The sequence below is a fragment of the Saccoglossus kowalevskii genome, chromosome 11 (assembly GCF_978046115.1).
Source record: "Saccoglossus kowalevskii chromosome 11, keSacKowa6.1, whole genome shotgun sequence".
Lineage (NCBI taxonomy): Eukaryota > Metazoa > Hemichordata > Enteropneusta > Harrimaniidae > Saccoglossus > Saccoglossus kowalevskii.
Genome location: NC_140651.1, coordinates 2,414,222 through 2,440,218, shown reverse-complemented (window position 1 = coordinate 2,440,218; position 25,997 = coordinate 2,414,222). Strand labels below are relative to the sequence as shown.

The following is a 25,997-nucleotide window of genomic DNA, read 5'->3' as shown; positions in this document are numbered from 1 at the left end:
CGCCATTTTTGTCTCTCCTGAAGAGCCGGTAAATACTCTTTTATCCATCGATGCCAAAACACATCAGCAAGATATTGTGCTTGGCGCCAACGCTTTCTCACGTAACAGTCCTCCTTGACAAATACTCCTGGTGGAAGTTTCGGTCCTGCTCTCAGCAAGAGCAGGTGGTTTGGTGTGAGGGTTTCACAATCCTTTGAATCATCTGATAACCTCGTAATAGGTCTCCCATTGACTATCATTTCAACTTCACAGAAAAGTGTGTGAAGGACTTCATCATTGACGGTCTGTTCAGTTGTCAAGGTACTCAACACCTTGCGCACAGTTCTGATGCAACGTTCCCATACACCACCTTGATGTGATGCTGTTGGGGGGTTGAATTTCCACTCAACCTGATTTTGTAGCAAGTATTGGTGAATTTGTTCTTGATTCCAGTTCTCTATGGCCAATCGCAGTTCCCTTTCACCTTTCACAAAATTTCCTCCATTATCGGACCTAATTAGCTGTGGCTTACCACGTCTAGCTATGAATCGCCGCAACCCATTCAAAAATGAGTTTGTGTCCAGTGAATAAGCTACCTCGAGATGCACAGCTCGAGTTGTAAGGCAGGTGAATATTATACCATATCTCTTCAACATGGACCTTCCATTTTTGACATAGAAGGGTCCAAAGCAATCAATGCCTACACAAGTGAAGGGAGGCAAGGTGGGAGTAACTCTATCTATTGGCAAATCGGCCATCTTCTGATTGGGTGGTCGAGCATGTCTTTTCCGGCAATCAACACAGTTCCTTGAAGTTGCTTTGGCAGTTGCACGCCCACCAATGGGCCAAAACCTTTGTCTGATTTCACTAAGAGTGTGATTTGTACCAGAATGACCAGTACAAATATGATAGTGGCGAACAATGAGTGTTGTGACATGATGACCCTTTGGTAAGATTATCTGATGTTTTGCATCTTCATTAATTTGTGAATTTCTCAGTCTGCCACCAACTCTCATAACACCTTCTACTAGAATTGGGTCAAATTTTACCAATGGGCTATTTGAATTAACTTGTTGACCATTGCGCAGGGACTGATCTTCAGCTGCATATGACTGTTGCTGGATATACTTCACTATAGAAATTTCAGCACCCTTCCATTCCTCCACTGAGATTGGTCCTGCGACCCCTTTTCCCTTTGACTTGACAATGTGTTTCCATCTCAGTATCCAGGATACAACCTTTATTAGTTTTGGCCAGCTGGAGAAGTGATTCATTAAGTAACTAACACTGCAATCCCTTCTAACTGAAACCGTAGATACAGCCTTCAATTCTGGGTCCCTTTCAGAGATACCCAGGTCAGCAGGATATTGTGGCCATTCACTTTCGTCTTGTTTCAAAAACTCTGGTCCAGAGAACCACAGATCACTCTTAATTAATTCCATTGCCCTCATCCCATGAGAAGCAAGATCTGCTGGGTTCTGCATTGAAGGAATGTAGTGCCATTGATCCTTGCTAGTACATGAGACAAGATAGTTGCAATGCGATTGCCCACAAACGTTTTGAAGCGTGTTGTTTCATTATTTATGTATCGTAAGACGCATGTGCTGTCCGTCCATAGAATAGATTTATCGATCTTGATCTCCTGAAGTTCGTCGCGAATCATCTGGTCCAAGCGACATGCTAAGACTGCAGCCTGGAGCTCCATTCTTGGGATCGTCTGCATTTTCATGGGGGCAAGGCGAGACTTCGCTGCGACAAGCGCACAACTGAATATACCTTCTGCGTCCTTCTGACAAAGATAGGAAACAGCACCATAACCCGTTGATGATGCATCACCAAAGTGATGTAGTTCTCGATACACAACCGCTCCAAGTTTCGGCTCTTTATAACTACGCCGAATTCTCAATGTTGTCAGATGGCTCAAGTCAGACAGCCATTTGTTCCACTCAATCTCGATTTTCTTAGGAATGTCTTGGTCCCATTTACAATTAAGTAAGCACAGTTCTCGAAGCAGAAATTTTGCCTTCAGTATAAATGGAGATACCAATCCCAATGGATCATACACCGAAGCTACCACTGACAAGATACCTCTGCGTGTACTGGGTTTGGTTTTTGGAGAGATAACATAGCCAAGACTGTCTTCCTTGATGAACCACTGGACTCCGAGAGCCCGTTGCAAGTCACCACCTCCCAGAGATGATAGATCCTTTGATTTATCCTGTTGAAGGGAAGGGCATTCAATAACTTTACGGAATTTGAACTCCACTTGGTCAGGTTGAAACCACCCTTTGCAAGCAGATGCTTAAGATTTAGAGCAGTGCTAATCGCCTCATCTTCACTATCTAAAGACTTGAGACAGTCGTCAACGTAAAAGTTGTTTTCAATAGTATTAGTGATATTCTGCTCATGTTCTCCTGCACGGTCCTTTGCCACATTTCTAAGGGCAAAATTGGCACAACTTGGTGACGATCGTCCACCAAAAAGATGTACCCGCATTTGATATTCTTGTGGAGAATTATTCAGATTACCATTTTCCCACCAAAGGTAAGTTAGGTAGTGGGAGTCAGTTTCAGGCACTCTAACTTGGTAGAACATTTTCTCAACATCAGCCGAGAAGGCAACTTGACTGAGGCGAAACCGCATCAACACACCCATTAGGGAACTGGTTAAGTCCGGCCCCTGTAGAAGAAGGTCATTGAGGCAAACATCTTTGTATTTTGCTGAGCAGTCAAATACTATACGCACCTTCTCCGGCTTTTGAGGATGTATGACTGGGTGATGTGGTAGAAACCACCTTGATTCATGGCCTACAGCGGAACACACCTTTCTAGCATAGCCGTCCTGGACTAAGCCTTCCATGAACTTAGTGTACTTCACCTTTAGAATGTCGTCTTTCTCAAGTCGAACCTTGAGAGAATTCAGCCTTTTCAAGGCCATTGACTTGTTGTTGGGTAGCACTTGAGGATCTGTCTTCCATGGCATAGCTACTTGATAATGACCATCTTCGAAGCAAATTGATCGTTTCATGATGTTGATAGCCTTCAAGTCATCACGAGACATCACAGTTTTTCCTATATTAGTGTCATTGAAGTCAATGTTACAAAATGTTTTAAATTGTTCATCAAGAGAAGGATACTCTAGGCATTGCCTATTGGAGTTAATGAAATTACACATGTTCTCTTGTTGGCCTATATATAATGGACCATTGACGACCCAACCACACAATGTTCGTGTAGCATAGGGGCCACCATTAGTTGATGTTTTGACCTCAAGGGGTTGATGCAGTTCTGGAATGTTAGTGCCAATCAATAGTCCAACTTCTTCATTAATATTTGTCACCTGAACACCATCAAGATGTGGCCACTTATTGATTTCTTCCTGCTTAGCAATTGTGTGGCTGTCCACTGGCAAAGTTGGAATAGTAAATACTTCGGGAGCCATAACGACAATATCCCCATTCAAATTGGAGATTTCAAGTGTTAGTAGTCTCCGTTGATTGGTAGATGTGCGGTCTTCAAGTCAATTTCGGTTTTCTTACCCTGGACGCCTAATTTCTGAGCAAGAGATTCAGTACAGAAACTTATGTTTGATCCATTGTCCAAGAATGCATATGTCTTTACAGTTTTTCTTCCTCCTGAGCACCTAACACTGACAGGCACTGCTGCAAACCCAATGATGCTATTTTTGCAAGTAACGGCTGTAGATGTACCCTGATGCGACTCACTCAGATTTTGAGCTTGAATTGAAGATGATGCTGGCGAATTACTAGGTGTGGTTGTTTGATGTGTCGTAACTGGATGAAAAAAACTTGAATGCTTATCAGCACACAGCTTGCAAAAACTTCCCTTTCTGCAAGTACTAACAAAATGACCAGGGTTGAGGCAATTGCGACACAGCTTCTTTTCTTGCACAAACCTCCTACGTTCCCCAACTGACTTCTCCTTGAATTCCCCGCACTGTGACAGCCAATGTGAAGAACTACACAGGGGACAGTTCCTTCTAAATGGTTTTGATTCAGAAATGTGAGGTGACACACTAACTGCAAACGATCTACCACTTTCCTTTTGTTGATTGGAAATTACAGAGAAACTTGGATCATTTCTCATTACTGATTCTTGATGAATGAAATTGTAGAATACTTCAAATGGTGGAAATAAAACGTTGTTGTTTGTCTTGAAACTAGCACCATGCTTCATCCACGAAACTTTCAGGCTTGGAGGTAGTTTTTGTACAACTACATTGAGCCCATGGGCAGAGTCAAGGCTGGCAAGACCAGGATATTTTCCAGACTCCTTCATGTGAAGAACTTCTAGAAGTAGGTGATCTAAATGCTGCAGCTTGATTGATTCCTTAATGGTGAACCTTGGAAATTCTTGTAGACGATTCATCAAATCTTGTTCAATCACCTCTACTGCACCATATGTTTGGTCTAGGAGATTCCATATATGTTTCAGAGCTTCGATTGGTTTGTCTACATAAACACTTTGAAGTGGTGTAACCAGTTCTCGTGAACTGTTTCCCAACCATCGCATAATCAGATTTACCTCTTGTGAGGGGGGTACATTTAACTCACTTATAGTGCTCATCATTAATGCCTTCCAGGCCCTGTAAGAAGTTGCACTGTCATTGAAAGTTCGAAGACTGGAACTCAATAGCTCTTTTCTGAACATTATGTTGCCCATTTCAGTGATCACATTTGCTGATTGATCAGACTGACTCTTGGTAGACTGTTGGCTGATGTTAACTAACTGCTCCTCCACATGAGTGGATTGTTGTTTGCTCTGAGGAGTGCCTGATTGACCTGTTGTCAAAGGTAGTGCTGGGGATGGCAAAGTCACATCATTCACACCGAGTGGAGAAAGAAGATTCACATTTCCTTGAGGGGGTTGAGCTGACCACCATGGGTCTTCAAACGACAGCACTTGAGATCCCAGCTTCTCCTCTCCCTTTGTGACATCTTCGACTGGATTTGACTCTAGGGCTTCATATACCCGTTCTTCCGCCTCTGACTCGGCAAGCTGAGTTTCTTGCTCGAAACGTATCCTTTGTTGCTTTAATTTGAGCTCCTCCAGTTCGAGTGCTTCTGTCTGGGCCAGTCTTTGCAGTCTAACTTTCAAAGCTGCACCCTTGGCTGCTGCTCTTGCCTTTGATGATGCCGTACTGGCACTTGAAGATACGGAAATATTGTCTGGTTGATCCATGACATCAAGAAACTTGAAACTGTAACAGCTCCTGCTGTTCGGTTGAGGGTGAATATTGACACGACACAGTTGATTGGATAAAACACAACTTTCAACGCATTGATCACTTTAATCACATCTAGTAGATATACAAGGTCAAGTTACGATAGAATATTGGCAGTGACAATGACAATGGTTTCAACTGTAAAATGAATAAAAAAGAAAATAAATAAAGAAATTACAAAGGTATAAATAATGTACAAGTATAATGTAAAAACATAATTTTAGACAATAAAATATGATTCACACCTTGGTAATATTCGCGGCTTACAGACCAATAATAGCGAACAATAAAAATACAGAAGTAGGTGTTGCGATACAAGTCAATTACATCACACATGGAGATAGCGGTCACGTGATAAGCATCGAGTGAAACAAAATTGCACATAATCGAAATAATCTTGAGATATAACAATAAATCGTTGAATCAGATTAACTAGACACGCATAAATCACTAATTAAGGCATTGGTTGCACAATCATCGATCAAAAACAAATACATAAAGTTTCACGGAATTTTCCACATCATGTCGACCTACGACGCCTCGTGTAAAATTGCATTTAGAAACCTCGCTGAATTCACTCATCAAAAAATTAGTAATTCTGAACGATGTCATTATTACAGTAACAGGAAATAAGATCACACTTACGTTTGTGTCTTGACCATGGAATAGCGTGAATATTGAATGACGAATTGAGCGTTAGTGACGAGTCAAAATCAAATGCCGCGGTAGCGTGAAAACTTGTGATCTTCAAAAGGTAAAAGGTCAACTTTGAACAAAACGAAAGGACCACTAGAGGGCGCCACATATCTAACTGTGTTGCAAACCGGCAGCAACACTATTTATTCCAAAGCATACATATGTTTTTCTCTGTATACCACATGGCATGTGTGAAAAGCTGTTTATATTTCTGAAAGCATGCATGATTATGTTCATGTCCCAAAGTAAATAATTTGCATCTAAACTGTGTGTGAAAACTGGCAAACTTACATGCGAATGGATGCAAATAAATCCATGCGTTAGGTCACTAGGGGTCAAATTAGGTATTATTTTTTGGGGAACAAAATGTTAAAATTATTATCAGTTTTCAGAACAACCTTGTCATCAGTATGACTGTGTTTGTTAAGATATATACTAATCATTTGATTATCTAAATTTCCTAATCATGCCAGTATCATTTATGCTCATAACAGTGAATATATTGTCTTTTTCTTTACTTTCACTAATTTCATATACCATTCTGATGATACAATGATGAAGAAAATTAATTGAAAATATGGGGTCTCCATACTCAGTTTAGCATGTTTTGTTTGTTTAGGGATTTTACTAAATGTCACTCCCCTGTGGTATGGATTAATCTCAATAACACATTTTTTCCTCAGTGACATATGGCGAAAAATAGATATATTATAATAGTTTTTTTTTAAATTAAAAATTGACAATATTCTTAGTGAGTTTTTTTAAAAAAAAATGTGTTTTCATGGTGATCTATGAAAACTGCTGCTAAAATGGTATTTTATGCGTACTTTTTCACTTATTTTTGTCAAACATAATTTCACATACTGTTACTAATACTAAAAAAATTATTATAATTGTAGACTAATTTTGACTGCTGTATTCTCTAAAATAATCGCACATGTGAATACCATCCAACCTTAATAATTATAATTTGTCTCTGAAATCCATCCACATGTTCCAACAAACCATGATTTGTAATATTAATTAAACTGAACTCATATTAGCACCAAAAAATATGTTTTGAGCAAAATGGTTGAATCTAAAAAAGACCCTCAATACGTCTTTCATTTAATGGACAATCCTTTCCTTGTAGAGTAATACGTATAAAACAGATTACAAAGGAGTAATAAAGTTTATTACATTAAAAAAACAAAAACAAATCTGAACACTAGAGGGCAACAAACATTTTGCTGCAGATTTATAATCATTTTTGATCTGTGTACTTCAGTAATGTACTTTTAGTAATTTTATTTTTAAAATTAATAAATCATATTTGTCATGAGTAAATTTTGACTTTCATAGATGAAGAAGGTAAGAATATTTTTTTGACTAAGTAATTTTAATTTTAATGTCGTAGCAATGACAATCACTTCAACTGAATATTTTTCTAAATAAATCAAACGACGACATCCACACACTTGTCCTCACAGTGACCTGACATGACCCATTTCAAGTTAATGTTAGTTCATTTGCGAGTAGTTTTTTGTAGCTGTGATTCATGAATCAAGGATACAGTATATTAGATTATTTATTATTTCTCTATGTCACTGATCATTATAATTCAAGGCTTATAATATCATTTAAAATCATTTTTGAATATAGAAAGGGTTCAGCGAAATTCTCTCATAAGGACGTTGATCTTAGTGATGCTAGAATTGACGGATGTCGCATTTGACTCAACCCTATACCAACAATCTTGATAATCTGAGTTATGGTACAATCTCCCTCAAAGAATAAGTACATGTGGGTCAATTTAGTCAAACAACAAAAAAAGTGAATAAGAAAACACCACTTTTTGCACTCGTGGCTATGGGCACTGATCAACGACCTCTCTTTGTTATGTCACTAGAGGAATTTTTGTATGCAAATAGGAAGCTAATGAGGACTATTGATGAGCCTCGTTTTTAGGTACACTAAAGTTACATTGGCGTAGACCGAGTTTAAAACCATTTTTTTCATTAAAAAATATTAATTTTATCTTGAAACACATAAACCATATTAATACTTCATCACTAATAATTGATTTGGGATATAACGAGCATTTCATCAGCACTTTAAATGCTTATAACGCTGTTATTCAGGGGTTATTCTAGGAAAAAAACTGCAAGAGGGAGCACTGCAATTTAGCAGCACCACCAAGTGTGGGAGATAGCGTTCTCCTTCCCAGGATGTGGAGTTTTTGATAATTCTGAGTTATAATGGAGTATCCTATGGCTTCTTTGGGGCTAAAATTACTATCAGATAGGTTGAAGTTGAAGAATGTGGCCACATGTGATCCCTGGTCAATCAGAATTTGATATGTGCCAGAGGATCTGCTCCCCAGGGTAAGGGGGCGCATGACCTTGGCATGAGGGTGCTGCACCCCTGTTCCTTTGTTTAAAAAAAATCCCTGCTGTTAGCAATATATAAAGGTAGTGGTATTCTTAATGTGAGGGCGCTATTTCATCCAGGTAGAGAATTTTTAGACAATGACATTTCATCACCTTGTTATTTATTAGTTATTAGAACACTAAACTTGTTGTTGTTGTTTTACATTGTTTGAATCAGTGTCCAGATGACATGTATAATAAAATGTCTTTTTTTTTAGTTTGTGTGAAAAATTCATCATTATACCTTGGTTACAATTATCGTCAAGTAAAGCATCTTAAAAAGTCATTTTTCTAAGATGAATAATATTAATGTTACCATATTATACATCTGTACTATTTGTTGTATTAGGAAATGAATCTAAGGAAGATAAGAAATCAAACAGACCACAGTATGTAGTCAAAGATAAAACAAGAAAAACGTATCCTTTTTATTGGTTTCTGTGGAAATGATAAAACATTGTCTCTCTCTCTCTGTGTCTGTGTGTGTGTGTGTGCGTGTGTGCGTGCGCGTGCGCGTGTACATGTTTATATCAGTTTACTTTTATGTGCTTGCACTGAATTTACCATGATATACATTTGTAATAATGGGTTTATAAAAGGTTTATACACACATGTATGTATATATTAGGGAATACTGTAGGAAGTCTAATGTATGTTTCAAAAATTAACTTGATTTTTTTATTAATTCAAAATAAAAAATGCAAGAGATCAGCAATCAAATTTACTATTAAAAAAACATATTTCTGACTTCACTGAATAGTAGATTAACCACTCGGCTATATCAATAATTGTTATAATCTATATGTTATTTATAGGTTAAAATAATAAAATGTCATGCTATTCCTACTGTATTATGAATGCTTACTTTGTCTGATGAATTCTGTCCAATCATTTATTTGTTCTGTTTGTATAAATAATAATACAGTTTTATTATACCGTAATAAAATTACAAATTCATTTTTGGCTGAAAGTAATAAAAGGTAAGGTAAAAAGGTAAGTAAAAAACAAAATGTTAAAATAACATAAGATTAGGCAGTAAAAAATGAATTTAGGTTTTTTTTTTTTTTTTTAAAAACATTGAATGTCACCGTTGTCTCTCCAGACTTTTTTTTGTATGTGCAAATTGCAAGTGCTGACACTTAGTGCATTTTTGCCACAGAAGTCATATTCATGTTTGGGACTACATGACAGTGGCCATCTTCCTATCAAATGGCAATTTAATACACTATCCTGGAACACAAGCACCTGCTGACCTTAACCAAGGTTCCCCCAAAGTCGCATTCATTAGTAAATGAATCTCGGCCAGTGGAATTGGCCTTCCCATTGAGTCTGTGGCACACTCACCCAGGGTAGAGGTCGACCCTTTGATGTTCAGCCTGAGATAGGATTTGAACTTGGGTCTACCGATCATGAGTCTGATGCGACAACCACTGCAGTGACTGGTTGATGAATGAATGTGTTTGTGTTTTTATAAATGACTTTTGTTCATTTAGATATCATTTATGAGAAATTTATTCTTGCTCTTATTGAATTCAATATTCAGACACCAATGTGAAGTGTGATAATCTTTGACTGTATTGGATATTGTAAGTTATAGATAGTTATAGGTATTGATGAATAATAGAGTGAATATATTTATTTGAAATTCAGTAGAATGGGATTGTTATCCACTAATGTAAGTATGAATATAAGTACTAATAATTACTGTAATTTGTACAGGGATGTGATTCTTGATGTGTCAAAGAAATTAATTCGTATGCTATGCAGAACAAAATGATTCTTTTTAATTTGTGATAATTAATTTTATGATATAAAACACTGGCTTCATGAATAAATCTGGCCATACATGGGAGGCTGATGATATCAATGATATTGCATTATTATTTTTATTACAAAAGTAATAAAAAAATAAAATTAAAATAAGTTTATAGCCAAAATAATTAAAGCCTGTACACTACATCAGATTTTAATCAGATTGAGCGGTAAACTAATGTTTGCTGCCACCAAGCAGTCTGATAAAAGTATTCAAAATCTTTATTATTCTTCACTTCATGAGGATTTCTATTGTAACTAATCTTTCAGTAAATATACACAATTTAAAATTAAAGACATTAATCCAAAATAGCATTCAAAGTAGACACAGGTGTACACTAATCTTTTGATGTGATAAATATGTATTTTGTTATCAGTAAAATGAGATTTGATTTGAACTCCAATTAGTCAATGTCTCAATGTAGAATGCAGGAAACATGATTACACTATAATCTTCTGAATTCAAAGTTATCTTTTTAATTATGTTAGCGGTTAATATTTTATTTCTGGATATTTTGTTAGTTCTCAATTGTCAAAGTAGTATTGATTTATGTGTGTGCTGTAAATGTATAGCAATGAACTTGATACATCAGGTACTGTGAGATTCAGTAATCAATGTTTTTGACTTTAGATCATGTTACTGCAATAGTAGGTTAAGTAAAATCGTTTCCATGACAATCATGTATGAAAGTGACTATTCAAATAACCCATTCTTGAACAAAGTGGGTGTAGTCAGAAATATAAACAGAACAGCATAAACAAACAAATCAAAATGTTTTTTCATGTATTTTTTACCTGCAATTGTTATTTTTTCACATAACTGGCTGTTTGGCTCTACTGATAATTAAATGCTAGTTTATTTCCTACTCATCAAGCTACAATTTCAACTAGAGCATGTGACAACTGCGATGGGAAAAAAATAGGTAGAGATTTAAATTTGAAGAACTTGCTGTAATAGGGGTCAAAGGTCAGGTCACAGTACGAGTTTACGTGTATATGTGTCTGTCATATAACTGAAGGGGAAATAGCTAGAGCCTTCGAACTTAACAATCATGTCATGTGATGTAGGTATATTCTTGGGACATACCCGGTAGGTCAAAGTCACAGTGTGTGTTTATGTGTGTACAGTTTGAACTACAAGATGGTGGGAAAACCTGGCACATAAGTTTCACATACGTCTTGCACAACCTTGTTACAATTTGGGATCAAAGGTTTAAATTTACGTTTTTTTGCAATACAACTACAAAAAAAAAATATTCAGTGCCATCAACATTAGCATACATGTATGTTCTTCATGTGATTCACAAGACCTTGCTTGATATGAGAATGAAGAACAGATTGTCATCTTAGTACTGTCTGTTGGTAAATGTTGGTTGCTATATTAAAAATGAGTTATACATATACTTATGTTTAGAATCATAGAAATGTTTTACTTATTAATAACCTACTTAGTTACATGTATGTGACTGGAATACTAAACACTACATCTTAAATTAGATTCATAGTGGAGTAGTCAGTTTATTGACATCTCTGTAACCGCAAAGTTAATTCCCAGCTATTTATTATTAGTTGCCTTTAGTAGTAGTCTGAAAAAAGTGACTTATAATGTGCCCTCTGTATGTGTGTCTATGTGGATCACAGACATGCCAGGGTCAATTTTATTCAAACTTCACACACATCAAAATGGTCGACTGGTGGCCATTTTTTTAAACAAATGCGGTTCCAGGATCTCTGACATGCTCTGACCAATCAATCACATTCAAACTTTACACATACATGTACATCACACATATTATACAAGCATGTGCACTTGTTCCATAATTCAATTCAATTGCTGCTATTTTAACATGCTGAAAATCCATTAAAATAATTAAAATGTATTGAAGGCTATTATTATTTCAAAACTTACTTATGTATTTGGATAAATTGGTGAACTTCCATTAATAGAAACACACTGGGTGTAGCCTAGGTGTTTGTAATCTCCCATTACCAGAGGTGGGCACTGGGTGTAGGCTAGTTGTGGTAAATCTCCCATTACATGACATGGTGTGGGTAATCTTTCATTACTAGAGGCTGACACTGGGTGTAGGCTAGGTGTGGGTAATCTCCCATTACTAGAGGCAGACACTGGGTGTAGGCTAGGTGTGGGCAATCTCCCATTACTAGACGCAGACACTGGGTGTAGGCTAGATATGGGCAATCTCTCATTACTAGAGGCAGACACTGGGTGTAGGCTAGATGTGGGTAATCTCTCATTACCAGAGGTGGACACTGGGTGAACACTAGTTGTGGTAACTGCAATTACTAGAGGCAGATACTGGGTTTAGGGTAGGTGTGGGTAATCTCTCATTACTAGAGGCTGACACTCGGTGTAGCCTAGGTGTGGGTAATCTTCCATTACTAGAGGCTGGGTGTAGGCTAGTTGTGGTAACTCTACAATTACTAGAGGCAGATACTGGGTTTAAGCTAGGTGTGGGTAATCTCCCATTACTAGAGGCAGACACTAGGTGTACGCTAGTTGTGGTAACTCTACAATTACTACAGGCTGACACTGGGTGTAGGCTAGGTGTGGGTCATCTTACATTACATGGCATGGTGTGGGTAATCTCCCAGTACTAGAGGATGACAGTGGGTGTAGGCGAGGTGTGGGCAATCTCCCATTACTAGAGGTGTACACTGGGTGTTGGCTAGATGTGGGTAATCCTTGGATGTTATTATACATCGTGACTGATTGGTTACTCCCTGGATGTTATTATACATTGTCACTGATTGGTTACTCCCTGTATGTTATTATACATTGTCACTGATTGGTTACTCCCTGTATGTTATTATACATCGTGACTGATTGGTTACTCCCTGGATGTTATTATACATCGTGACTGATTGGTTACTCCTTGGATGTTATTATACATTGTCACTGATTGGTTACTCCCTGTATGTTATTATACATTGTCACTGATTGGTTACTCCCTGTATGTTATTATACATCGTGACTGATTGGTTACTCCCTGGATGTTATTATACATCGTGACTGATTGGTTACTCCCTGGATGTTATTATACATCGTGACTGATTGGTTACTCCTTGGATGTTATTATACATCGTGACTGATTGGTTACTCCCTGGATGTTATTATACATCGTGACTGATTGGTTACTCCCTGGATGTTATTATACATCGTGACTGATTGGTTACTCCTTGGATGTTATTATACATTGTCACTGATTGGTTACTCCCTGGATGTTATTATACATCGTGACTAATTGGTTACTCCCTGGATGTTATTATACATCGTGACTGATTGGTTACTCACTGGATGTTATTATACATCGTGACTGATTGGTTACTCACTGGATGTTATTATACATCGTGACTGATTGGTTACTCACTGGATGTTATTATACATCGTGACTGATTGGTTACTCACTGGATGTTATTATACATCGTGACTGATTGGTTACTCACTGGATGTTATTATACATCGTGACTGATTGGTTACTCCCTGGATGTTATTATACATCGTGACTGATTGGTTACTCCCTGGATGTTATTATACATTGTCACTGATTGGTTACTCCCTGGATGTTATTATACATCGTGACTGATTGGTTACTCACTGGATGTTATTATACATCGTGACTGATTGGTTACTCACTGGATGTTATTATACATCGTGACTGATTGTTACTCCCTGGATGTTATTATACATCGTGACTGATTGGTTACTCCCTGGATGTTATTATACATCGTGACTGATTGGTTACTCCTTGGATGTTATTATACATCGTGACTGATTGGTTACTCCTTGGATGTTATTATACATTGTCACTGATTGGTTACTCCTTGGATGTTATTATACATCGTGACTGATTGGTTACTCCTTGGATGTTATTATACATTGTCACTGATTGGTTACTCCTTGGATGTTATTATACATCGTGACTGATTGGTTACTCCCTGGATGTTATTATACATCGTGACTGATTGGTTACTCCTTGGATGTTATTATACATTGTCACTGATTGGTTACTCCCTGGATTTTATTATACATCGTGACTGATTGGTTACTCCTTGGATGTTATTATACATCGTGACTGATTGGTTACTCCCTGGATGTTATTATACATCGTGACTGATTGGTTACTCCTTGGATGTTATTATACATTGTCACTGATTGGTTACTCCTTGGATGTTATTATACATCGTGACTGATTGGTTACTCCCTGGATGTTATTATACATCGTGACTGATTGGTTACTCCCTGGATGTTATTATACATCGTGACTGATTGGTTACTCCTTGGATGTTATTATACATCGTGACTGATTGGTTACTCCCTGGATGTTATTATACATCGTGACTGATTGGTTACTCCTTGGATGTTATTATACATCGTCACTGATTGGTTACTCCTTGGATGTTATTATACATTGTCACTGATTGGTTACTCCTTGGATGTTATTATACATCGTGACTGATTGGTTACTCCCTGGATGTTATTATACATCGTGACTAATTGGTTACTCCCTGGATGTTATTATACATCGTGACTAATTGGTTACTCCTTGGATGTTATTATACATCGTGACTGATTGCTTACTCCCTGGATGTTATTATACATCGTGACTGATTGGTTACTCCTTGGATGTTATTATACATTGTCACTGATTGGTTACTCCTTGGGTGTTATTATACATCGTGACTGATTGGTTACTCCCTGGATGTTATTATACATCGTGACTGATTGGTTACTCCCTGGATGTTATTATACATCGTGACTGATTGGTTACTCCTTGGATGTTATTATACATCGTGACTGATTGGTTACTCCCTGGATGTTATTATACATCGTGACTGATTGGTTACTCCTTGGATGTTATTATACATTGTCACTGATTGGTTACTCCTTGGATGTTATTATACATCGTGACTGATTGGTTACTCCCTGGATGTTATTATACATCGTGACTGATTGGTTACTCCTTGGATGTTATTATACATCGTGACTAATTGGTTACTCCCTGGATGTTATTATACATCGTGACTAATTGGTTACTCCTTGGATGTTATTATACATCGTGACTGATTGGTTACTCCTTGGATGTTATTATACATCGTGACTGATTGGTTACTCCTTGGATGTTATTATACATCGTGACTGATTGGTTACTCCCTGGATGTTATTATACATCGTGACTGATTGGTTACTCCTTGGATGTTATTATACATTGTCACTGATTGGTTACTCCTTGGATGTTATTATACATCGTGACTGATTGGTTACTCCCTGGATGTTATTATACATCGTGACTAATTGGTTACTCCCTGGATGTTAATATACATCGTGACTAATTGGTTACTCCTTGGATGTTATTATACATCGTGACTGATTGGTTACTCCCTGGATGTTATTATACATCGTGACTGATTGGTTACTCCTTGGATGTTATTATACATTGTCACTGATTGGTTACTCCTTGGATGTTATTATACATCGTGACTGATTGGTTACTCCCTGGATGTTATTATACATCGTGACTGATTGGTTACTCCCTGGATGTTATTATACATCGTGACTGATTGGTTACTCCTTGGATGTTATTATACATCGTGACTGATTGGTTACTCCCTGGATGTTATTATACATCGTGACTGATTGGTTACTCCTTGGATGTTATTATACATTGTCACTGATTGGTTACTCCTTGGATGTTATTATACATCGTGACTGATTGGTTACTCCTTGGATGTTATTATACATCGTGACTGATTGGTTACTCACTGGATGTTATTATACATCGTGACTGATTGGTTACTCCTTGGATGTTATTATACATCGTGACTGATTGGTTACTCCCTGGATGTTTTTATACATCGTGACTGATTGGTTACTCCCTGGATGTTATTATACATCGTGACTGATTGGTTACTCCCTGGATGTTATTATACATTGTCACTGATTGGTAATCCCTGGATGATATTATACATCGTGACTGATTGGTTACTCCCTGGATGTTATTATACATTGTCACTGATTGGTAATCCCTGGATGTTATTATACATCGTGACTGATTGGTTACTCCCTGGATGTTATTATACATCGTGACTGATTGGTTACTCCCTGGATGTTATTATACATCGTGACTGATTGGTTACTCCCTGGATGTTATTATACATCGTGACTGATTGGTTACTCCCTGGATGTTATTATACATTGTCACTGATTGGTTACTCCTTGGATGTTATTATACATTGTCACTGATTGGTTACTCCTTTGATGTTATTATACCTCGTGACTGATTGGTTACTCCCTGTATGTTATTATACATCGTGACTAATTGGTTACTCACTGGATGTTATTATACATCGTGACTGATTGGTTACTCACTGGATGTTATTATACATCGTGACTGATTGGTTACTCCCTGGATGTTATTATACATCGTCACTGATTGGTTACTCCCTGGATGTTATTATACATCGTGACTGATTGGTTACTCCTTGGATGTTATTATACATCGTCACTGATTGGTTACTCCCTGGATGTTATTATACATTGTCACTGATTGGTTACTTCTTGGATGTTATTATACATCGTGACTGATTGGTTACTCCCTGGATGTTATTATACATCGTGACTGATTGGTTACTCCTTGGATGTTATTATACATCGTGACTGATTGGTTACTCCCTGGATGTTATTATACATTGTCACTGATTGGTTACTTCTTGGATGTTATTATACATTGTCACTGATTGGTTACTCCCTGGATGTTATTATACATCGTGACTGATTCGTTACTCCCTGGATGTTATTATACATCGTGACTGATTGGTTACTCCTTGGATGTTATGATACATCGTGACTGATTGGTTACTCCCTGGATGTTATTATACATCGTCACTGATTGGTTACTCTCTGGATGTTATTATACATTGTCACTGATTGGTTACTCCCTGGATGTTATTATACATCGTGACTGATTGGTTACTCCTTGGATGTTATTATACATCGTGACTGATAGGTTACTCCCTGGATGTTATTATACATCGTGACTGATTGGTTACTCCCTGGATGTTATTATACATCGTGACTGATTGGTTACTCCCTGGATGTTATTATACATTGTCACTGATTGGTTACTCCCTGGATGTTATTATACATTGTCACTGATTGGTTTCTCCCTGGATGTTATTATACATTGTCACTGATTGGTTACTCCCTGTATGTTATTATACATTGTCACTGATTGGTTACTCCCTGTATGTTATTATACATCGTCACTGATTGGTTACTCTCTGGATGTTATTATACATCGTCACTGATTGGTTACTCCCTGGATGTTATTATACATCGTGACTGATTGGTTACTCCCTGGATGTTGTTATACATCGTGACTGATTGGTTACTCTCTGGATGTTATTATACATCGTGACTGATTGGTTACTCCTTGGATGTTATTATACATCCTGACTGATTGGTTACTCTCTGGATGTTATTATACATCGTGACTAATTGGTTACTCACTGGATGTTATTATACATCGTGACTGATTGGTTACTCCCTGGATGTTATTATACATCGTGACTGATTGGTTACTCCTTGGATGTTATTATACATCGTGACTGATTGGTTACTCCCTGGATGTTATTATACATCGTGACTGATTGGTTACTCTCTGGATGTTATTATACATCGTGACTAATTGGTTACTCACTGGATGTTATTATACATCGTGACTGATTGGTTACTTCCTGGATGTTATTATTAATTGTCACTGATTGGTTACTCCTTGGATGTTATTATACATCGTGACTAATTGGTTACTCCTTGGATGTTATTATACATCGTGACTGATTGGTTACTCCTTGGATGTTATTATACATCGTGACTAATTGGTTACTCCCTGGATGTTATTATACATCGTGACTAATTGGTTACTCCTTGGATGTTATTATACATCGTGACTGATTGGTTACTCCTTGGATGTTATTATACATCGTGACTGATTGGTTACTCCCTGGATGTTATTATACATCGTGACTAATTGGTTACTCCTTGGATGTTATTATACATCGTGACTGATTGGTTACTCCTTGGATGTTATTATACATCGTGACTAATTGGTTACTCTTTGGATGTTATTATACATCGTGACTGATTGGTTACTCCCTGGATGTTATTATACATCGTGACTGATTGGTTACTCCCTGGATATTATTATACATCGTGACTAATTGGTTACTCTCTGGATGTTATTATACATCGTGACTAATTGGTTACTCCTTGGATGTTATTATACATCGTGACTGATTGGTTACTCCCTGGATGTTATTATACATCGTGACTGATTGGTTACTCCTTGGATGTTATTATACATCGTGACTGATTGGTTACTCCCTGGATGTTATTATACATCGTGACTGATTGGTTACTCCTTGGATGTTATTATACATCGTGACTGATTGGTTACTCCCTGGATGTTATTATAAATCGTGACTGATTGGTTACTCCTTGGATGTTATTATACATCGTGACTAATTGGTTACTCCCTGGATGTTATTATACATCGTGACTAATTGGTTACTCCTTGGATGTTATTATACATTGTCACTGACTGGTTACTCCTTGGATGTTATTATACATCGTGACTAATTGGTTACTCCTTGGATGTTATTATACATCGTGACTGATTGGTTACTCCTTGGATGTTATTATACATCGTGACTAATTGGTTACTCCCTGGATGTTATTATACATCGTGACTAATTGGTTACTCCTTGGATGTTATTATACATCGTGACTGATTGGTTACTCCTTGGATGTTATTATACATCGTGACTGATTGGTTACTCCTTGGATGTTATTATACATCGTGACTGATTGGTTACTCCTTGGATGTTATTATACATCGTGACTAATTGGTTACTCTTTGGATGTTATTATACATCGTGACTGATTGGTTACTCCCTGGATGTTATTATACATCGTGACTGATTGGTTACTCCCTGGATGTTATTATACATCGTGACTAATTGGTTACTCTCTGGATGTTATTATACATCGTGACTAATTGGTTACTCCTTGGATGTTATACATCGTGACTGATTGGTTACTCCCTGGATGTTATTATACATCGTGACTGATTGGTTACTCCTTGGATGTTATTATACATCGTGACTGATTGGTTACTCCCTGGATGTTATTATACATCGTGACTGATTGGTTACTCCCTGGATGTTATTATACATCGTGACTAATTGGTTACTCCTTGGATGTTATTATACATCGTGACTGATTGGTTACTCCTTGGATGTTATTATACATCGTGACTGATTGGTTACTCCCTGGATGTTATTATACATCGTGACTGATTGGTTACTCCTTGGATGTTATTATACATCGTGACTGATTGGTTACTCTCTGGATGTTATTATACATCGTGACTGATTGGTTACTCCTTGGATGTTATTATACATCGTGACTGATTGGTTACTCTCTGGATGTTATTATACATCGTGACTAATTGGTTACTCCCTGGATGTTATTATACATCGTGACTGATTGGTTACTCTCTGGATGTTATTATACATCGTGACTGATTGGTTACTCCTTGGATGTTATTATACATCGTGACTGATTGGTTACTCCTTGGATGTTATTATACATCGTGACTGATTGGTTACTCCTTGGATGTTATTATACATTGTCACTGATTGGTTACTCCTTGGATGTTATTATACATCGTGACTGATTGGTTACTCCTTGGATGTTATTATACATCGTGACTGATTGGTTACTCCTTGGATGTTATTATACATCGTGACTGATTGGTTACTCCCTGGATGTTATTATACATCGTGACTGATTGGTTACTCCTTGGATGTTATTATACATTGTCACTGATTGGTTACTCCCTGGATGTTATTATACATCGTGACTGATTGGTTATTCACTGGATGTTATTATACATCGTGACTGATTGGTTATTCACTGGATGTTATTATACATCGTGACTGATTGGTTACTCCTTGGATGTTATTATACATCGTGACTGATTGTTTACTTTTTAGTCCCCGTTCGAACGCAGTCCGAAAACGGGGACTTCTGTTTTGACCTCTGTGTGTCCGTGCGTGCGTGTGTGCGTGCATGTGTGCGTGCGTGTGTGCGTCTGTGCATGCGTCCGGATCTGTATCTTAGATATGCCTGTATCAATCACAATCAAACTTCACACATACATCATACATGATATCATACATATGCACGTCAATTTGTTTAATGATCTGATTCAAGATGGCCGAATGGCGAACATTTTTGTGCTAAACATCTTCAAAATCGAGCATTTCCCCTGCTGTTTACAGATGGATTTTGTTCAAACCTTGTATATACGTTGGACATTATAGGACCTTGATGAACATCATTTTGTTTTACGATCTGATTCAAGATGGCCGAATGGTGGCCATTTTTGTGTTAAAAAATCATAAAAATCAACCATTTTCTTGGCTGTTTACAGATGGATTTTGTTCAAACTTGGTATATACATTAGACATTATAGAACCTTGATGAACATCATTTTGTTTTACGATCTGATTCAAGATGGCCAAATGGTGGCCATTTTTGTGTTAAAAAATCGTAAAAATCAACCATTTTCTTGGCTGTTTACAGATGGATTTTGTTCAAACTTGGTATATACATTAGACATTATCGGACCTTGATGCAAATAATTTTGTTTTTCAGATAACGTTCAAAATGGCCAACTGGCGGCAATTTTGTTTTAATGAATGTGGTTCTCGTGCCATATCTCCGACTTGTTTTGACTGATTATGTTCAAATTTTAAATATTCATTATACATCATGTCATAGACAGATATATTGGTTTGACGATCCTATTCAAAATGGCCGAATGGTTTTCATTTTTGTACTAAAAAATATCATTTCTGGCATTTATGGATGGATTTCAATCAAACTTGGTACATACATTACACATTACGGGTTCCTGATGCACGTCATTTTATTTTTCAGATCAGATTCAAAATGGCTGACTGGCGGCCATTTTGTTTTAACGAATGGGTTTCCAGACCCATATGTCTGACTTGTTTTGACTAATTATGTTCAAATTTTTAATATTCATTATACATCATGTCATGGATATACGGATATATTGGTTTGACAATCCTTTTCAAAGTGTGCTATTTTTGTGCTAAAGAAATCCTCGAATATCAAGCATTTCTTGCATTTATGGATGGATTTTGTTCATGTATTCAAAATGGCTGATTTTGAATGTTGTTCCAGAGCAATATCTCTCAATATGGACAAGTATTTGTTTGACGATCAGATACAAATGTCAATCATTTTAATGTTAAAAAATCATATTCCTGACATGGTTATATTCCAGCTATATTACTATAAACATAACTATATATCTTAAATTTGATAACTAACAGGGACTGTGCCATGCATGGCTTGTTCATCCTAAATTCTTTGAAAGTCAAATTTATAACTCGAAAATAAAAATGAAAATGGAACGTTTTCTTTTAAATAAATAAATAAATAAATAAATAAATAAATAAATAAATAAATAAATAAATAAATAAATAAATAAGCCTTTGTTTGAAATATTGAAGAAAAAACGTGTGCGTGACCCGGATTTACGCATTCATATACATAATAAAAACTGTTTGAATAAATTTTACTATGTTAGCAGCAAACAATTTTGTTTTACTTTTTTGACATGCTGATAAATATTCTTAAAGTGCTCCACTTCACTTCTTAAGTTTTACAGTTCTGTGTTTGAGCGATTAATGCACTATATAAAAAGCATGATGCAACCACCAGCGATTCACCATGGCAACAATGTAAAACTATTCCAAAGATAGCTTTAACTGGGACATAAAAGTTGATCATTTTAACTTTATTCGACCAGTTGAAAACAAAACATTAATGGGTTATTACAACGCAAGCAAGTAAATCTTCAGATCTTTTCTCAATTGAAAAATGACATTTCATTCATGTTTGGTCATAAATATGTATGTTGTGTCTGCACAAGTGTCTTGATATTGAAGTTAGATGATTTCAGTGCACATGATAAAATAAGTCTTTGCAGGTATTTGTTTAAATAATTAAGCTGAATTAATTAACAGCATTTGGTTGACTTGGCAACGTTTTTAATTTAGTTTAACTTTTTGTAGGTTCATTTTTGCCAGATGGAGTTCCCAATTTTACTCGTGAATTCTGCACATTTGCAACAACTTCTCGTTGCTACCTATGCTTTCTCGCAAATATAATACATGAATACAACAGACACTTATTCAAGATGGCGGCGTAAATTTCTCTAATACAAAAATTGAAATTTAAGTCTTGGCGTTTATGATCTTCCGCGCACAGACACGGGCGTCATACCAAGACATGGTTACGTGTTTAACGATATGCGTTCCCTGTTTGTATATTTATTAATGACCAAATGCTAATCGGATTTTATAGAATAGTTTGAAAAAAGATGTTTTTTTGTTTAAAAAACACAAACATTATCTACCTGTCATTTGTTTGTCTATCGTAGTGCATTAGTTGAATTGATCGCGACGTCAAACCTTGTTATATCATGTTCTTGTTGATTTTTAGTCATCGAGTTCGGATCCCTCAAGATTCGAAAACAATATTGGCTGAAGTGATTAAAAAAAAAACGTTGACAACTGACTATACACGGTTATCACAAATCAAATTACACGCAAATCCCAAGTTATGTGACTTATTACATGTGCATGGGTCTATCCCTGCTGTGAATACTCTAGTCAACATGCACTGTATTTGCCACGACTCATTGTACTATCAGCATGTCACCTCAGAGCTATAGCTTCCAGTTTGATGCTTAACGAGTTATTTCCTATAATTTATTATTAGTCTTTGATCGTAATAGCTCGCCTAACAATGTCGTGTATGAAGCCAACCGTGGTCGACACTGGAATATTATTAGTTCGTATGTGGCCCCTAGTATTACTTATATTCATTTTCGTTGCAATTTGATTGATTTGAATCTTTTCAAGATAAATCATTTTAAATGACTGTATAACTTGCGGGTGTGAATCATCGCGAACGTGAAAATTAGATTTTTATTAAATTCTTAGATATTCCCATATGACTGTTCACGACTAAACAGTATTTTTATTAACAGTATTTGTTTAAAAACAGAATGATGTACTTTTGACAAATTATCAGTTATTGCAAATTATTTAATTCTCGACAACATCAAGAGAAAAAAACGATATATTTGTGTTCAACAGATGACTTTGCATTTCCAAATGCTGAACGTTGAAACAACTAGTTTGTGGTTGATATTGTTAGTTTAGAATGGTTGTTAATTCTTGGCATATAACACTAAAGAGTCTTCATGCTAGTTTACTGATGCCTAATATATGTATGCATGACTGCACTCAGTATTTCAACTCTTCTATTTGACAACTGTTAGTAACATTTCATTTAAAATAGGCTAGATCCTTGACATGTGCAAGATAAGTTATATTTATTTAGCTTTTTGTTTTAACATCGCCTTTTTATTATTAGGTAGCACAACCTCTTTTGTTTTCTCCATACAAAAGAAAAAAAACGATTCCTTAACAGATGTTTTCTAGACAATATGATCTCGTACTTGAAGACGATTATCATGAACCTAGTACGTCTACTCATAAACAGAAGAAGAGAAAACATGAGAGAGGTGAAAGTGAAGAAAGACATTACAGAAAGAACAAGGTAATTGGGCACTGTACATTAAGCATTACTTAGAATGAAATGTTTGTGATGTATGTCAATGAAGATATATGCATCCATGCATATGAATGTGACACTTCTAGCGAATATACTAAATTATTCAGCAATGCTATAACGAATACAACACAACATATCACTGTTATACTCTGGGGGAAGTGTCATGCACTCTCTTTGCTCGTTTTGATGGATAAGAAATTGTAGTTGAAAGAAAATTTCATGAGGTAATTTAAACAATAATGATTCTTTTGCATCGCCATATTGGACAAGGTGAATTGTCTGTTAAAATAATGTGTGAGGCAAAGCTAAAATTTTCTAAGAGTTGTCGGCCTGATGTGAGCCTCGAGAATATGGTTGACTTCATTTAGTAGATGTATCTAAGTATGGATACAGGTTTATTTTACATTCTTGAATCTTAAAATTAATAATTTCTATATATAGTTAATGAGGCACGTGCACAATGCTTTATACAGTGAATATTAACTCTACTAACTTTATATATAGGATAACAATAAAGACAGAAGACACAAAAGTGATTCTGAGGAAGATGATGTGCATCACAGAGACAAACAAAGAAAAAGAAGCAGTGACCGACATGAAGAGAGACATCGATATAGGGACCGAGATGATCATAGGGAGAAACAGAGAGATAAGAGTACTCATCATGACAGACATAGAGACAAACACAATAGCAGAGATAGGGACAAATATTATGACAGAGATAGAGATAGAGGAAGGAATAATGAGAAAGATAAATACAAAGATAGAGAAAGGTGCAGAGAAAGAGATAGACACTATCGCAGCTAATATTCTACAGCCTTAGGTTTGAATACAAATTAAACCTACACTCGTGTATTGCTATAAACACTTTTTATGTGGACTGCTTATTTTGTCTTATGTTTGTACATTAAGTTGTATTAGTATCCAATGTTGATAAGCTATTTTACTAAATTCATGAAGGATGGGTGGGCAACACATTATAGCATTTCAGTTACATTAATAAAATAATGGTGATAATTGTTTTGAAAAAAAAATTAAAACTTAGTTCGTGTGCCTGTTATGATTATGACACAATATTTATCAACTATGTTATAAAATAAACGTCATGGAGATAAGTGCTGTGTTGTCTGGTTTTTACGCTATTGAGATTGCACAAGCTTATTTTTATTCGCCAATGAACATTATGTTGATTTAAGGAGCAGTTATGTTCAAGACTGAAAGTGTAACGGATTGACATCGTTGTTTTAACTTCAAACCTGAAATTTTGTTTTTCTTTTGTCTGTGTTGGTGTATAAATCTGAATATTGTACGTCAAACGCAATGAGCAATTGACATGAACCTACATCTGGGTATTTTGTTTGGCATCGGATATACCGGTAGTTTGTTTTACAGAAGAGAGTTTTTATTTTGAGTGACACGTGTAAATAATTATAACCAACAGCTTGACGTTCATTTAAAAGTTGATAGAAAATGACACTTCATATCCTGAGTTCATTTCCCATATTCCTTGAAGCGAAACAAAGGTTTTATGCCAAGCTTTGAATAACTATATGTCCTTGGGCAGTGGCGCCATGCTACGTGAACAAACTCGTCTGTTATGTTCTAGGCTATGGCACCGACATAGTTGAATGAAATGCAATGTAAATTATTTTCCCAGATGTACCCTAATGTACCCGTAGAGTAAAAGTGATCAATCACATGTGTGTGCATGCATGGACATTGAACGTGGCACACATAGTATACATGTTTTATTCCTGTGGCACGTTAGTATGCATTTGCTGTATTTCAAACTCTGATTGTTGCATTAGTGTGGCGCCAGCAACCCCGTGCACAACTCAGAAGATCAATTACTCAGATTGATTTTCCTCAATTAACGATACTGGAACACGTATTGTTTCACGCATAATAAAATGAAAGCGTCGTAAAGATAACCAACCAATTATCCAATCAACATTATTATTTGTGTATATTTAGTTTTCATGGCACACTCTATCACAGCATAGTACACATACATAATTATATACAGCTCTTCTGGAGATTATCATGAAATATTCAATACGCACACTTTTCCAAGGAATGTTGCTTCATTTTGTTCGAAT

General features: G+C 36.3%; 1 protein-coding gene across 1 annotated transcript in view; it reads left to right on the top strand.

The window, feature by feature from the left end:
* LOC100368924 (peptidyl-prolyl cis-trans isomerase-like 4) overlaps positions 1–25,017 on the top strand; it is a 51,116-nt gene extending 26,099 nt beyond the window's left edge. The window contains exons 11-13 of the mRNA XM_085505373.1: positions 8,677–8,746; positions 23,766–23,883; positions 24,403–25,017. Coding sequence (XP_085361499.1) covers positions 8,677–8,746; positions 23,766–23,883; positions 24,403–24,705 — 491 coding nt within the window. The 3' untranslated portion in view covers positions 24,706–25,017. The remainder of the gene's footprint in view (positions 1–8,676; positions 8,747–23,765; positions 23,884–24,402) is intronic.
* Positions 25,018–25,997: the final 980 nt, after the last annotated feature.